The sequence below is a fragment of the Papaver somniferum genome, chromosome 2 (genome assembly GCF_003573695.1).
Source record: "Papaver somniferum cultivar HN1 chromosome 2, ASM357369v1, whole genome shotgun sequence".
NCBI classification, from domain to species: Eukaryota; Viridiplantae; Streptophyta; class Magnoliopsida; order Ranunculales; family Papaveraceae; genus Papaver; species Papaver somniferum.
This window is the reverse complement of record NC_039359.1, coordinates 55,650,713-55,664,895: the sequence shown is the minus strand read 5'-3', so window position 1 is coordinate 55,664,895 and position 14,183 is coordinate 55,650,713. Positions and strand designations below refer to the sequence as shown.

At 39.9% G+C, this 14,183-nt stretch overlaps 1 protein-coding gene across 1 annotated transcript in view; it reads left to right on the top strand.

The window, feature by feature from the left end:
* The first annotated feature begins 13,811 nt into the window (after window positions 1-13,811).
* The window catches only part of LOC113351077 (cyclin-D-binding Myb-like transcription factor 1), a 6,705-nt gene continuing 6,333 nt past the window's right edge, over window positions 13,812-14,183 (top strand). The window contains exon 1 of the mRNA XM_026595141.1: window positions 13,812-14,157. Coding sequence (XP_026450926.1) covers window positions 13,812-14,157 — 346 coding nt within the window. The remainder of the gene's footprint in view (window positions 14,158-14,183) is intronic.

The window sequence follows — 14,183 nt, the reverse complement described above, 5'->3', positions numbered from 1 at the left end:
GTTCAACATCATTCATGAAATTCGACATTCCCAAAAATCCCAAGTTTTGGCGGATTTCTTAGCAGACCTCTCCCTGGACAACGATGAAAAGATTAAGGGAATACCAGAAGCCGACATGGAAAGCAAGGATCCAGTTGATGTCCTCGAACCCGCGAGTCAAATACAATGGGAAGTCTTCGTTGATGGTTCCAAAAATAAGGAAGGGGCAGGAATAGGCATTGTCATCACCACCCCAACTGGAGAAAGGATCGTACATGCACTCAGGTTAGAATTCAAAGAGCATACTAACAACATCGTCGAATATGAGGCAGTCGTACATGCCCTCCGCTTAATAATAGAAATAGGGGTAACTGATGTAAGACTGAAAAGTGATTCACAGCTTGTCATGCGGCAAATAGGGATCGAATACAATGTGTACGACGACACCCTCTCAGCTTACATGGCCTTGGTCCAAACATTGGCATCACAAATTCCGAACATCAAGTTCCGGCACTTATGCAGAAATGATCTCAGGCACGCGGATGCCCTAGCATATATATCATCCATGCTGAAGGACAAGAGTATCGAAGCTATCAAAATAACAAGGGTATACGAGCCTTCGATTTCATCACAATTTTCCATTGCTACAAATCAAGATACAGTGGAAGAAAATATCGAAGATCAGGCGGGAGAAGACATCCGTCACGATTTTGACGAAGAAGATATCCTGTCAAGAGCAAATCAAGACGAAGATTTCAACAACGAAGATGATTGGAGAATGATGATCCATGCGTTTCTCAAGGATGGAACCTTACCCGCGGATCACAAACAAACCAGGAAAATACTCTCCAAAGTAGGAAGATACGATCTTCGGGGTGGGATCCTGTACAAGAAATCTTTCCTCGGACCGTTACTACGTTGCTTATCCAGGAAAGAGGGGCATCGAATTCTAAACGACATCCATTATGGTGACGCAGGGAATCATAGCGGCATGAGATCACTAGCCGACAAAGCAAAAATGCAAGGATATTACTGGCCCACAATGATACAAGATGCTGCAAGAATGTCCCGACGATGTGAAGAATGTTAGCGTTTCTCCAAAAAGATACACGCATCAGCAACAACGTTGAATTCTGTGGATAGTCCGTGGCCATTTGCAAAATGGGGCATAGATATCGTTGGGCCTTTCATCGAAGGATCAGGGAAAAGACGGTTTTTGATAGTAGCCACAGACTACTTTAGTAAATGGGTGGAAGCCAAAGCCTTAGCCAGGATCAGAGACGTGATGTGTTTACTTTCATATTCTAAAACATTATTTGCAGGTTCGGCATACCAGCGGAAATCGTGTCCGATAATGGTAAACAATTACAGGGGAAAAACATAGACATGCTCTTCGACACTTTCAAAATAAGGAAAAAAAAGTCCACCCCCATATACCCTCAAAGCAACGGACAAGCGGAAGCTACTAACAAGACCCTCGCCCTTATCCTCAAAAAGCAATTAGACGAACACAAGGGGCGATGGTGTGAACAACTACACAATGTATTATGGGCATACATGACAACACGAAGATCTGCCACTGGGGAGTCCCCATTTCTCCTCACTTACGGAGCTGAAGAAGTCATCCCAACAGAGATCCTCATGCCAACCACAAAGACGGAAGCATGGGAGAAAAATATCACAACAGACATGATGTTAGAGAGACTGGACGACCTGGAAGGAACGAGGGAAGCAACATTGCAAAAGATGGAAAATTATCAACGGAGACTAGCGAGAGAGTACAACAAAAAGGTTAATCTTCGAAATTTTGTAGAAGGGCAGTATGTGCTAAGAACAATCCCGCAGTATCAACGAGAGAAGAAATGGGGAAAGTTAGCACCTACATGGCGAGGACCTTTTATAATACACGACATTGCGGGAAACAGTTCCTACTATCTTCGCAATCTGAAAGGCGAGGTCCTCCGGCACCCTTGGAATGCTAAATGGCTCAAACCGTACTACCCATAGGAGCATCGCAGCTTTGCATCTGCGTGAAGAATACCAGAAGAAGAAGGCAGCGTAACCGCTTTACATGTTTCTATCTCTGGACGAGGAGTAGCAGGCCTCAACCTATCAATCAAACAAACTTTTTGGGAAATCTTCAGGGAAAACGAAATGGTCAAAAGGCCCGCTGGATGAATTTAACAATATTAGGGAAAGTAGTTAATCTACAATCTCTCAGGGCTCCCCTATCAGTGTCTATGAGTGTAAGACCAGGGGGAAGGCACCCAGCAGAAAGAGATACCCAACCAATTTTAAGGCAGGGGGTCGACGGAATGGGTGCATGTAAATATTTTCAAATAAGCATTCCATATCCTAGAACGCTGCCTCGGCCCCCACCGTTTGGGAATCCTCTGGCCCAGGATTCGCCAGCGGGGTGACAGGTCTCAAGACGATCACGAAAGTATTTACCTTCGGTGTCGCACCCAAACACTCTCCACTTTTTACAAAGAAAGTTATTTCTAGTTTAACACCTCACAATACTTAAAATAAAAAGATGAATTGATAACGCAGGTATGCCAAAAGGATGATCCATTCCATAAAGATTTTATTACAAGATTCAGCAAATAAGATAAAGCAGGAAACACATCAAAAAATGATCTGAAATTATATAATCAACAAGGATCAACTTTCTATGACTAATAAAAGAAATCTACTTGGACGATACATCCCCATCAACAGGGTTGTCTCTGCGAGATGAAGGTACGCTACCACCTAAAGAGGGCCCAGAAGAACCAGGCAAGGGCGCGGGAAGGGGAAGACGCGGATACTTCTTGACAAGACCATGTTCGACTTTAAGATCAAGTTCAATCTTATCTAGGACTTTGTTGGTCTCTTCAGCCAACTGACATCGAGTTTTAAAAGTGATAACAGCGGTCCGCTGGTTGGCCTGAGACAACAATGCAGATAGGCGTTCCGCCTCTTTGGAAACAATCTCCGCTGCTTCCTCACGAGACGCTGTCAACCCTTTGAAATAGTTGTCTTGTCCTTTCTGCTGCACTAAGGAAGATTGAGTTTTTTTAAGCTCATCATTTGCTGCGTGAAGCTGTCCCTCGAGTGCTGAAAACAAGAAATACCAAGGGGTTAAACTGAAGAAATAACAGAACCACACTCGATAAAACGAGGTTATACCTTCGACATTAGTCGAAGCCTCTTCATACTCATTGACAACTGCGTCCCGAGCCTCATCAAGAAAGTCATATTCGTTGGATAGTTTCTTATAATACGTTTGAAGGTTCGTAAGAGCAAATTGACTCGCGTATAAGTCTACCTGCTTCATTGAATCCAAGTAACGAAGATGGTTGACTTCGTCATTCATCTCCCCCATCCTTTTATGGAGTCGATACACATTCACTTCAAGATCTCTTTCAGACTCCACTTGGCGAGCAACATCAGCTCGAGACGCTGCTAGGGATTTACTAAGAGCAACAACATCGTCCCTAGCATTATCTCTTTCCTCGGAAAGACGTAGCATACTATCCCTAAACCCGGGGCCTAAGAAAGAACGAGCCTGTTGTAACTCTCCTTCCAAAAAGCGCACTCTAACCTCTAAGTCCAAAGCATGTTCTCGAGCATCACGCAGGTTGTCACGCGTCCATAACAGCGTACCATTAAACAGACAACGGTCATGATTGTACTTATTTTGCATATCAACCATCAGAGTTCGCTTTTCACGCCATTCAGCTGTTAAGGCGTCGTGCTCATCAGCACGAGCATTCCACTTTACGTCTTCGCTTTTCAACTTACCCACCAACTCTGCAATATGGGATTTCTGTCGTTCCCTTTCTTTCCGAAGCCATATCATCTCGGGGACTCCACCCACTGAAGATAGGGTGGGGAGACTCAGAAGAACACCAAAATACAGATAGGGAATCACGAGAAGTGAAAGATCCGTAAAATACGAACCTGTGAAGGACGAGACATTTCTACGAGTCTGATCCAATTCGTTGCAGACTATAGCAAGTTCTGAACGAAGACTCTCCTCAGCGTTACCCAGCTGTTCTTTTTCCTTCAGACGGCCCGCCCCTCAGTTCATTTATTTCCACTTCAGCCGCAGACAGTTCCTCTTCTCTATGACGAAGCTTGGCCTCCAACTTTAAAGACTTTGCTTTGAAGAATTGGTATAGAACATGGTTACAATTTACGCTCCTCATCATCTATGTCACAAACAACAAAAATTATTATACCAAAGGGATCAGATATCACGAAGAATACAATGTTCGGATATCATAAAAAAAAAGTACAAGGATTTACCTCTAAGACACGCTGCTGGGGAAAACCGTATTGGTACCCATAAGCTATGGCCATCATATCAGCAACATAGGAGGGAGGGTCAACCACTAGGTTAGCTTCCGAAGCTCTCAGATTATTCTCCCACATCTCAGCAACGCGGGATTCATAAGATAATTGCATCATTCGACGAGTATAAGCGTCGGAATTCTTCTCACCAGTGACCACTAGGGAAGGTTTAGGGACGAACATCAGGTTCTTCTTCTTAATCCAAGACAAAATGACATATTAACCTTCAAGCATTAGCGAGTAAGGTAAATCCTCTGAAGGAGACTCAACCGCAGACTTCCCCTTGGCGGTTATCTCCTCACCCGCGCAAGTCTCGACATTACCACCCTCAGCATGACCACCTGCGTTCTCAGCTTGCTGATCAGTGGTACCTTCTTTTCCAAGATTCCAAAGCACATCCCAATCATCATTTGGGGAAAGCAATGAGAAGTCTTCGGCAAGACCCATGGCAACATTCACATCAAAGGATTCCCCCGCGGAATATATCCTATCGAAAGAAAATTCAGGGGAAATAACGGGCATAGTACCCGCACCAACAATATCATCGCCAACAGGGGAAGATCGACCCCTGCCAGTACCACCAACGGTAATATTACCCGCAGACTCACCATCACCACCCGAGACAACTTTTTCTTCACCATTACCACCTTCGTCATCAGGGTGAGAAGTGTCGGTACGCTCTTATCCATCGGACATTTCTTCATCCTCACCATACCCTTCGTTTATGGGACTCGTAACCTCCTCATAAACCTCATCCTCACCGGTAACCGCAGTAGAAGATTGTTTGGGTCCAAGTTTCTTCTTCTTCGACACCCACAAACCAGTATACATCCCACAAAGGCTCATTTTTTCCCTCACTTCAAAAATGAAAATTATTTCAAGCAAGGAAAAAGGGGCAAATAGGATAAAGAATATAAGAAGAAATTATACCTTGGCATCAGCAGCACTCTTCGTTGGATGGGTAGCACCAGAACCCTCCTCCTCATTTCCATCAACGACATCAAGAGCATAAGGAAAATTCATGCCCGCGAAATTTGGACGCCAAGGAAAGAAATCTCCATAACGAGCAGGAGGAGTTTCACGAGGCTTGCTATTTTCAGAAGGACGCCAACCGCGTGGACCCGGAATCCATCCATAAGCCCAAGGACCAACTACCTCAATAACAGTAGCATGCCATTCATAATCATGGTCACGCTTAATCCTTTCACGAGAAGGAAAGAGTTTCCGTTTAGCAGATACCTTAGTACCAAGAACATACTTCTGCTTGGCATCACTCACCTCACTCAGAAGACGAATTTCACCACGGGGAGCAGCAATATTACGAAGATTAACACTCCACGGCTTACGGATTCTGATGTTGACATAATCCCCAAAAGAACTGTTAAAATTCTGAGGAGTGTACCACTCTCTCTCAGCAGGATTTGGAACATAGCAGGTCATCATAGTCTCTTACTTGCTTCGCAGGTAACATTCCTTCAGTGAACGAAGATAATTCCCAGATAGTTGTGACACGGAACGATTATGAGTGGAAGAGCCTTCGCGACTAGCCAACACGTCATAATAAAAGGAGTCACCCGACTTATATAGGGGCAACATGAGACCCGCCTCGAAGGCTCCAACCGTAGTCAACAGATGAAACTCGTCAAGCTGATACTTAGCAAGGAGCTCGTAAGTGATATCATCGTCAGGGCATATAAGCAAACCTCAAAAGCTTAAAGTTCATGTTTTTCCTTGAACATCTCAAGATCAATATGCTTGAAAGTGACCTTCTTCTTACCAACTGAAATGCTGCGTATCACGGGGACAGTTTCTTCTTCCTCTGCGGAATCAGAAGTAGGACTCAATTCCGAAGCTTTCCTTTTGGAAGGAAGATTTTTAGACGGATCAACTCTCGACATAGTACCCTTGGAGTACTTCCCTTTGAAAGAAACCGCAGGAGGAGGCGGCAAAGATTTCTGCGGAGGCACTGAAGGCACTAGTAGAATTATGGTCTTTGGTCACGGTTGACCTCGTCACGGTGGTACCTATAAACGGGACTAAAGCTTCGTTTGTCTCGGGTAAATGAGTTTCCAGCACCATTTCACATATCTTTGGATACGGGTACATTTGACGCGTGTCTAATTTACATCGTGTAAATCAATCCACATTTTCTAAACACGATTGAATGTAAGAACTGCTTTGGTTCTTAACCTAACTTCTACACTCCCAGTCTCCCACGATTTGCTTACGTTCTGGGTAATCATTCCTCTCTACTTCTTCGTCTCTCTGTCATTGAATCCCAAATAAAAAGCCTTAATTTATCGGGATTGTTCAAACTGATTTCATATTCCTATCATCCTGTGTAAATCAATCGGAAGTTTGGAATCAGTTAGTCACTGCTTCTTTGTTTCTTGATCAGAATTACATTATTCAGAAAATTTGAAGGTTAAAACTAGAGGATTACATAGTAATTATCGCGTTTTGCTATTTGATGGTGAAACTGATGTTCCATTAAGCTTGGGTTTTTTCTGGTAAGAGTCTGAAGGCGTTAATATTTGACTCGCTTTTTCTTAATGAATGCAATGATATACTCAATGAATTCTTTGTATATTAGGGTATTCTTATTTGAAATCACGGCACATTATTTTTTCCAATTTTGACTGTATTTGATTTTGAAAATAGGTACCTGAAGATAAACGTCACTAGTGTGTGGGAGATCCATGCCTTTTCTGTTTATGTGAAGTGTAACTTAGTTTCTTCCTCAGCATCTTATTTTTTATGAATACCTATTTTTAAAGATGAATTGGTTTGCTATGTTGCTTTGACAGTGAATCCAAAGATGATAAGGGAAACTAATCCAGATTCCATTAGATTCTTGCGCAGGATGTATAGAAAATCGAACCCCCCCTTCCCGAGGTTACTCTCCTTCTTCTCTGGTGCTTGATTGAACATATTCGATATCCTTAACCTAATGTGACTTCGATTCAATTTTGCAGCAGTAACTACTTATTATACCTACCTAGGCCTTTCCATATGATATTTTAGAGCTATGGTTTTTTTATATTTGGTTCAATTGCAGGTAACTTTTGTCTCCTCAACTGAGATATTCAATATCATTGTCGCTTCTGTGGGAAGTATTGTACCGATTTTTAAGTCGTGTGATTACTTTTCTCCTGCATGTCATTCATCCACTTATCATACACAATCTGTTTATGTGAATTATCTGAAAACATGGAAGCATAATGCCAAATCTGGGACAATTGATGCAAGTTTTATAGACCGTAAGTCCTTTTAATACATGTTGAGTTTGTTTTAGGATGAACTGAGTAGGTTCATGAACTAATTCTGTAACTTCTTAGTGAAACGGAAAGTTAATTATTATTTCGTATATGATCTCTTTTCACAAGATCACTCAGTTCTGCCTTTAACGTGGCCTGTTTTACTACAAGCGGTTATTTACGGTATTATATCTGATATGTGAAGTTCTTTTTTTAGTCTGTGGATGCGGCCTTGACCAATTCTAAATATTCAATGAACTGTAGCTTCGTTGAAGAAGATGACCTTAAAACTTAGTTCACTCTGACAGGTTTGATTCGAATTAATGTGGCGGAGAAAGTGATGATCCTACTCTGCTTCTAATCAGGAAACACTGAAGTGGATAAGTCACTGTTTCTGAACCTAAAGCCGCTTCTTATGCTACTCATATTTACGGTCGTTTAAAATGAGTAACTAAACTAGCTCTTGTAATCAACGTTCTGTTTTATGCAGGACTCTTGCGTTTGGGATTTATCTGATTTCTTCCTTGGGGATTTATCTTGAGTTCATTTTATTCTTTTGTTGTCTGAATATGTTTTTGATTAACCTTATATGGGTAAGTGCTACCTCTATGTAGGTAATAAACCGTCATTTATGCTATAAAGCCGTTCATGATAGTCAACATAGTCGTCCAAGCTGAATTTTATTTGTGCAGTACTGCACGCCCTCCATTGGCTTGACTTTGGAGTACTAGGTGTGTGGTGTTAAATAAAATGGTTGATGTTTTTCTGGTGTATTAGGAATCTGGACCACCCCTAGCTTGAAGTTATTCAACGAACTTATATTTGTATAAGTTGAAATGCTGCTGCATTTGAAAGATTTTCTTTTTGTCTGGTCATTCTGTTTTGGGTTTTTGTGCTGAAAACCTTCTAACATTATTCAAACATTACTCTACGTGAAGGGTTTGTTTTTTATGGTTTTTTCTTCACAGTAAGTATGAAGTATGGCCTGGAGATTGAGCATGTTTTGCTTAGATGGCTAGTGGCTGCAAAATTATTCACTTAGCTATCTTCCCTGATTATTAGTGTTTAACTATATTTCCCTTGAAATGTTACCGAAATCTGCTCAAGTTTGACAAAAACTTTACATATGATCTTTATTTGAAATCGTGAACTTGAAATGCTGCAGCATGTGGTATATCATTTTATAGATGGGATGTCGTGGCTCTTGGAATAATGGAGGAACATAAAGCTCCAAAAATACTTTCAAAATCATACTTTGTTACTTGAGACCAAAAACCTGCACGTTTTGTATATATTGTTTGATTTGCAATATAAATTCAGGATATTTGTTTGTTATTTCTTTGACTATTTTATATTTATGGTATATGGATGTCTCTGGCACTAACTCAAAGTAACTTATGTGACTTAACGAATAAACTTTGTTTTACTTTTATCTTTTGTAGTCAAGCGGCAAAATTTGGAGGAGCTCTTGCAGTATGAGAGTTCACATGTATCTTCAGTAAACAAGTTAGGCATGCAAAGGAAGTGTATATGTCCTTCCGAAACTTTATTGGAGGCCTCGTATTCTTCTATGCGATTTCATTTACTTGTTTTTTGATACTTGCGGATTATATCGATGTCTTTGTTATCAACTCTAATAGAATCCATATATCAAGATAAATGTAAACTATGTTTTTGTAATATATTATTGGATGCAATGCCATGTTAAGAATTTTAATTAAGATTATTTCATTGTTTGGCCATGTTTTTTTTTTGCAAGGCATAAAGGTGTGCCTGCACATCCAAGTATCTTGTTGTATTGCATATTGGTCACGGTGTAATGAGGAATTCTCGTGTCCAGTGACTAACTTTGGTCACGGTGTATTTCAGCATCCCGTGACTAAAGAGCCTACTTGTCACGGTGTACAATAAAAATCCGTGACTATTGAAGTTGTGGTCACGGTGGTTTGATGAAATAGCCACGAAAATGACCGTGACCAAATGCTAGACTTTTGGCCTCGCAGGCTTTAGTCACAGTTTTTCAAAAATGAATTATCGTGACCGTAGACATTTGGACACGGTAAAATACCGTGTCTAAAAGACATTTTTGTACTAGTGAGGAGGAGCCATTGAACGAAGGGGCGGAACATCCACTATTTCAGTACGAGGTGGAGGAGCCCGCGTACTCCTAGAGTCATCACGAGGAGGAGCCTGCGTACTCCTAGAATCTTCACGAGGACGAGAAGGGGCACGGTTAACAACATACCTAGATCCAGAAGGACCCTTCGGCACACCCCCTTTCTTAGTAGGCATAACCTTCGCACCGGAGGAAGATAAAACCCTATGACCCCGAGGATCCGATTGCGAAGATTTGTAAGGACCTTCCCCAAGTGGAGATCTGTCAGAATCTCGACGCGGAGGGGATCTTGGCGGACTAGACGGCGGGGTTTGGTAAGGAGTCCGCGGACGATCAGACATATCTACAAGGAAACAAAAAAACAGTTTAGAGAAGAATACGAGGAGATCACAAAAGATCAAAAAACCTATAATTGATGGTTCATCCGGATAAACATTAAAAACCCTAAGAACTAAAAAATACTCCATCCAACTCCAGGGATAACACTTAGATACAGACTTACAGACGTTGTAACAAAGAACAGGGGCAAGCATATATGCTTCGACATGTATGATCTTCATCACAAAACTAAGAATACAGCAGCAGGTACGCAACGTAACTGAAGCTGATGCGTCAAGCACTTTATTGTGATACTTCGTTTCATATTCAATTTGTATGATTTCTTGAAACCATAACCATTTTTTATGCTGGACCTGTTGGTAAAGTGTTCCGACTTTTAAAAATGAACACAAATAACAAGAATATTCTGGTATTCTAATAAATAGCTTCATTTCACCCTTCAAATTGAAAGTCGATGCCTTGTTTGAAAAATCCACACCATTTATGAAGAAGTTATCTCTTCTGATCCTGTTTTTTGTTGGTTGCAGGCCTGGAGATATTACTCTGAAACGCTGGAGCCTGATGGTAAATCACATTGGTATCCATGGACTACAATCCTTTGCAGGACAAGTAGAAGTGCTCGCCAAACGCTATTGCCCTGAGCTACTTGAAGCCAGAGAAGTTCTTGAGATCAGACCTATGGTTGATTGATGTGTGAATCACTGGATGTGGCCTGTGGGAGTTGTGGGATCAACATCGAGGATGGCAGGAAGGTCAAGCCCAGAACAAAATTGCTTGTACATATGTTTTTTTTGAACTACGATTTTAGGCATACCAAAAACTTTCAAGGCATACAAAATAGTTTTCCCATCCTAGGTGACCTTATAAGGAATGTCTATTGGGTAGTTCAATTACCTATATACCCTTGAACCCAAAATCAAAAAATAAACTATCTTAAACATGTCTTCTTCTTCCTCCAGCTAAACCACCTTCCTTTTCTCTCATATTTTTTTTTCATCACTGTAATTAATTATCGATTCGTGAAAATTCGATCATCGGTTAAATTGAACTATATAATGGATCGTACAAAGAAAAAGAAAACGTCAGATGTTCTAAATCCTCTTCCATTTCATGAATTAAAGAAGAAGTACCAATTGAAGATGAAGGTGTAAAAACTATAATTGAACTGGAAATTGAATCAGAAATTCAACCATTTGAAGCTCCAAATACTGAAATGAGGATAAGAAGGTATTCCTTACGAACCCAATCTTTTATTTGTTGTTTTTCATGGATTGAATGGGTTAAATTTCTAAAAACTTAGGGTTTTTGACGATTACAGTAGCGGGTTCGGCTGATAATTGAGTTGAGTTTTGAGTCGAACTGTTCTTGAAATTTCACCCTGAAAGTGTCTATGAACAGTTCGGCTAAACCGTAAATGTCAATTTTTAGTCGAACCCCAAAATGTGTATTTAATACGTCCCAGAACAGTGTCAGGTTCGGCTAATACCTTTCAAACCTTCCCGGCCGAACTTGAGAAGTGAAATTTACCCCAGGTGGTTGTCGGGTTCGGATGACTCGATTAGATCACTTTCAAGCCGAACCTCTCTTTGTAAACACTTCGAAAATATTGATTTGCAGGCTCTAGGTTCGGCTAGCTCGTGTTGTTGAGTTATCATCCGAACCTTGTCTTTGCACACTCTAGTTTTTCGATCTTGTTTTGGCCATAACTTTTTCGTCCGATGTCGGAATGACCTCATTCTTTTTGCGTTGTGTTTTTCTTTTCATTATCTTGAGGTTGAAGATAAGATATAATTGATTTTAATGAGTTTAATATGGAACTTGGTATTCTCCATCATTAGACTTCACTTTCTTAACACTTTTAGTAATTTCCACTTTTTTTGTTTGGTTCATCATATGGAAAGGCTGCACAATAGAAAACATATGTAATAAAAATCCTAAACCCTAAACGTGTATGAATTTAAGTGTTTCATGGAAAATCAGTATCATGTCCGGCTGATGTGATTTTTTGAATATGAGCCGAACTTGGAAAAATATATAGTTCGGCTGATACGATATTTAGAGTGAGAACCGAACCTAACTCTCAGGAATAAGTTCGTCTTGTTATTAGACTTTAATATAAGCCGAACTAGGATCTTGCAAATAGGTTGGAAGTTGGAAAATGAAGGTTCGTCGTATAACGTTAACAAATTCAGCTAGCCGAACTGTTCATCAATTTAGTGGGTTCGGCTTATATTTTTAAGCCGAACATAGTCCTGGTTCGCCGAACCATGATAAAAAATACAATTTTTTGATGATTTCAAGCTACAAAAGTGAGATTAAACATAAAATAGAAGTGTACATGTGTGTTAGAAGCATTGGGTTCCTCATCTATGTATTCATCATATGGATTTGGGTCATAAAAATCATCATCTTGAGTTTGAGTTTGTGTAAAGTGATTCTCACAATCTAAGAAATCAGCCATTTCTGGATCATTGTTGTAGTTGATATGTATTTTCCAAGTTTTTTTAGACGAAGAATGACCCTCCTCATCCTCCATTGAATCAAGAATAAAAATGTTTTCACTTTCTCATTCTCTCCTTCTCAATAAAAACTTTGATTATTTTTCTCCCCAAATTTTTTCATCTATAATTTTGAAAATTATCTTAATCACTAAAAAAAAATTTTAATCACTAATCCAGATTACTAATACTAATACGTAAAGGGTAGATTTGCCATTAAAAAAAGATTTGGTTAAGGGGATTTCTGATTTTGTTATTTCACATCCTTTTTTGTCTTTATTCAGTATGCCTAATAAAATTTCACTATGATCAAAATCATAATTCTTTTTTTTTTTTTTGGTTCTCTTAGTTCCAATATCAGGAAAAAATAGTTTTGTACTTGAGGCACCCTACTCCCCGAACTTGCATGTATGTAATTTCATACTATATGGAAGAAGGGCATTTCCCTGTTTACCCAAAATCTATCACTGAATTGAATGGCCTGGAAGAATCTTGGCCTAACCCCGTAATACATGGTATGAGCAGTTTTTGTGTGGAAAGCTTTCACCACCATCACCATGCCCTTGCGGCACCACTTTGTACCTGGACGCCAACAACAAATTCTTTACTGATCCAAAAAATAAATAATAAAGTAATCAGTTTTTTATTCACTACACTAAGATGGATCTGGGGTTCGGGTTACCCAGGCCCTGTCTGGTAAAATGTTTGTACAGGTGTCAGTTTCTACAAGAGCAAAAAATTTAAGGGCTAGCCTCATAAAATCCGCTTATTCTTTTCACTTCTTCAGTTTTCGCAATTTTCTTTAACATAAACCCTAAATAAAACATTCTGAAATTGAAAGTTGTAGTTGAAGAAGAAGATAGAAATCATATCAATCCTATCAGATAAATTTTTATCCCCAATTTCACCTGTTATCGTCTTCATTGAGGTTCGTAATATTCTTCTTCTTTTTTCAGTAAACCCTTAATTTATCTTTTTCTTATTTGATGTTTGCAGTGATAAATAGAATTTAGGGTAAACAATCTAAGTAATCTGAATATTTGATTAATCTTTAGCTCTTGATTCAACCAGTGAACAGAAATTGTGGGTCTAAATTAAGTTTTTAAATTTGGGCGATTTCACTGAACTACTAAGACACCGAAAATGGCAGATTTTATAGTTTTTTTTTTCCAAAATTAGTGTTGAATTTCATTGAGAATTTTTCTTTGTTTTTTTTGCTGGCAGGTTTATCTATTTTGAGTAGATTATTAAATCTTGATTACTTTTGGAATGGAAGTGGTAGGGATGGATGAAGAGAATGTACTGCGAAAGAGCGAAAAGAAGAAGCACAAAAGAAACAAGGACATAGAGGCTTTAAGTGCCTCAGAAGTACCTACAGAGGAGAAGAAGAAGAAGCACAAGAGAAACAAGGAAATAGAGGCTTTGAGCTCTTCAGAAGTACCTACAGAGGAGAAGAATAAGAAGAAGAAGCACAGGAAAAGTGAGGAAAAAGAGTCTTTAAGTACCCCAGAAGTACCTACAGAGAAGAAAAAGAAGAAGAAGCACGAGAGAAACAAGGAGATAGAGGCTTTAAGTACCTCAGAAGTACCCACAGATGTGGGAGGTGAGAAGGGGTCTGAGGAGAAAGAAGGTGGGTCTGATAGTGGGAGAGAAGAA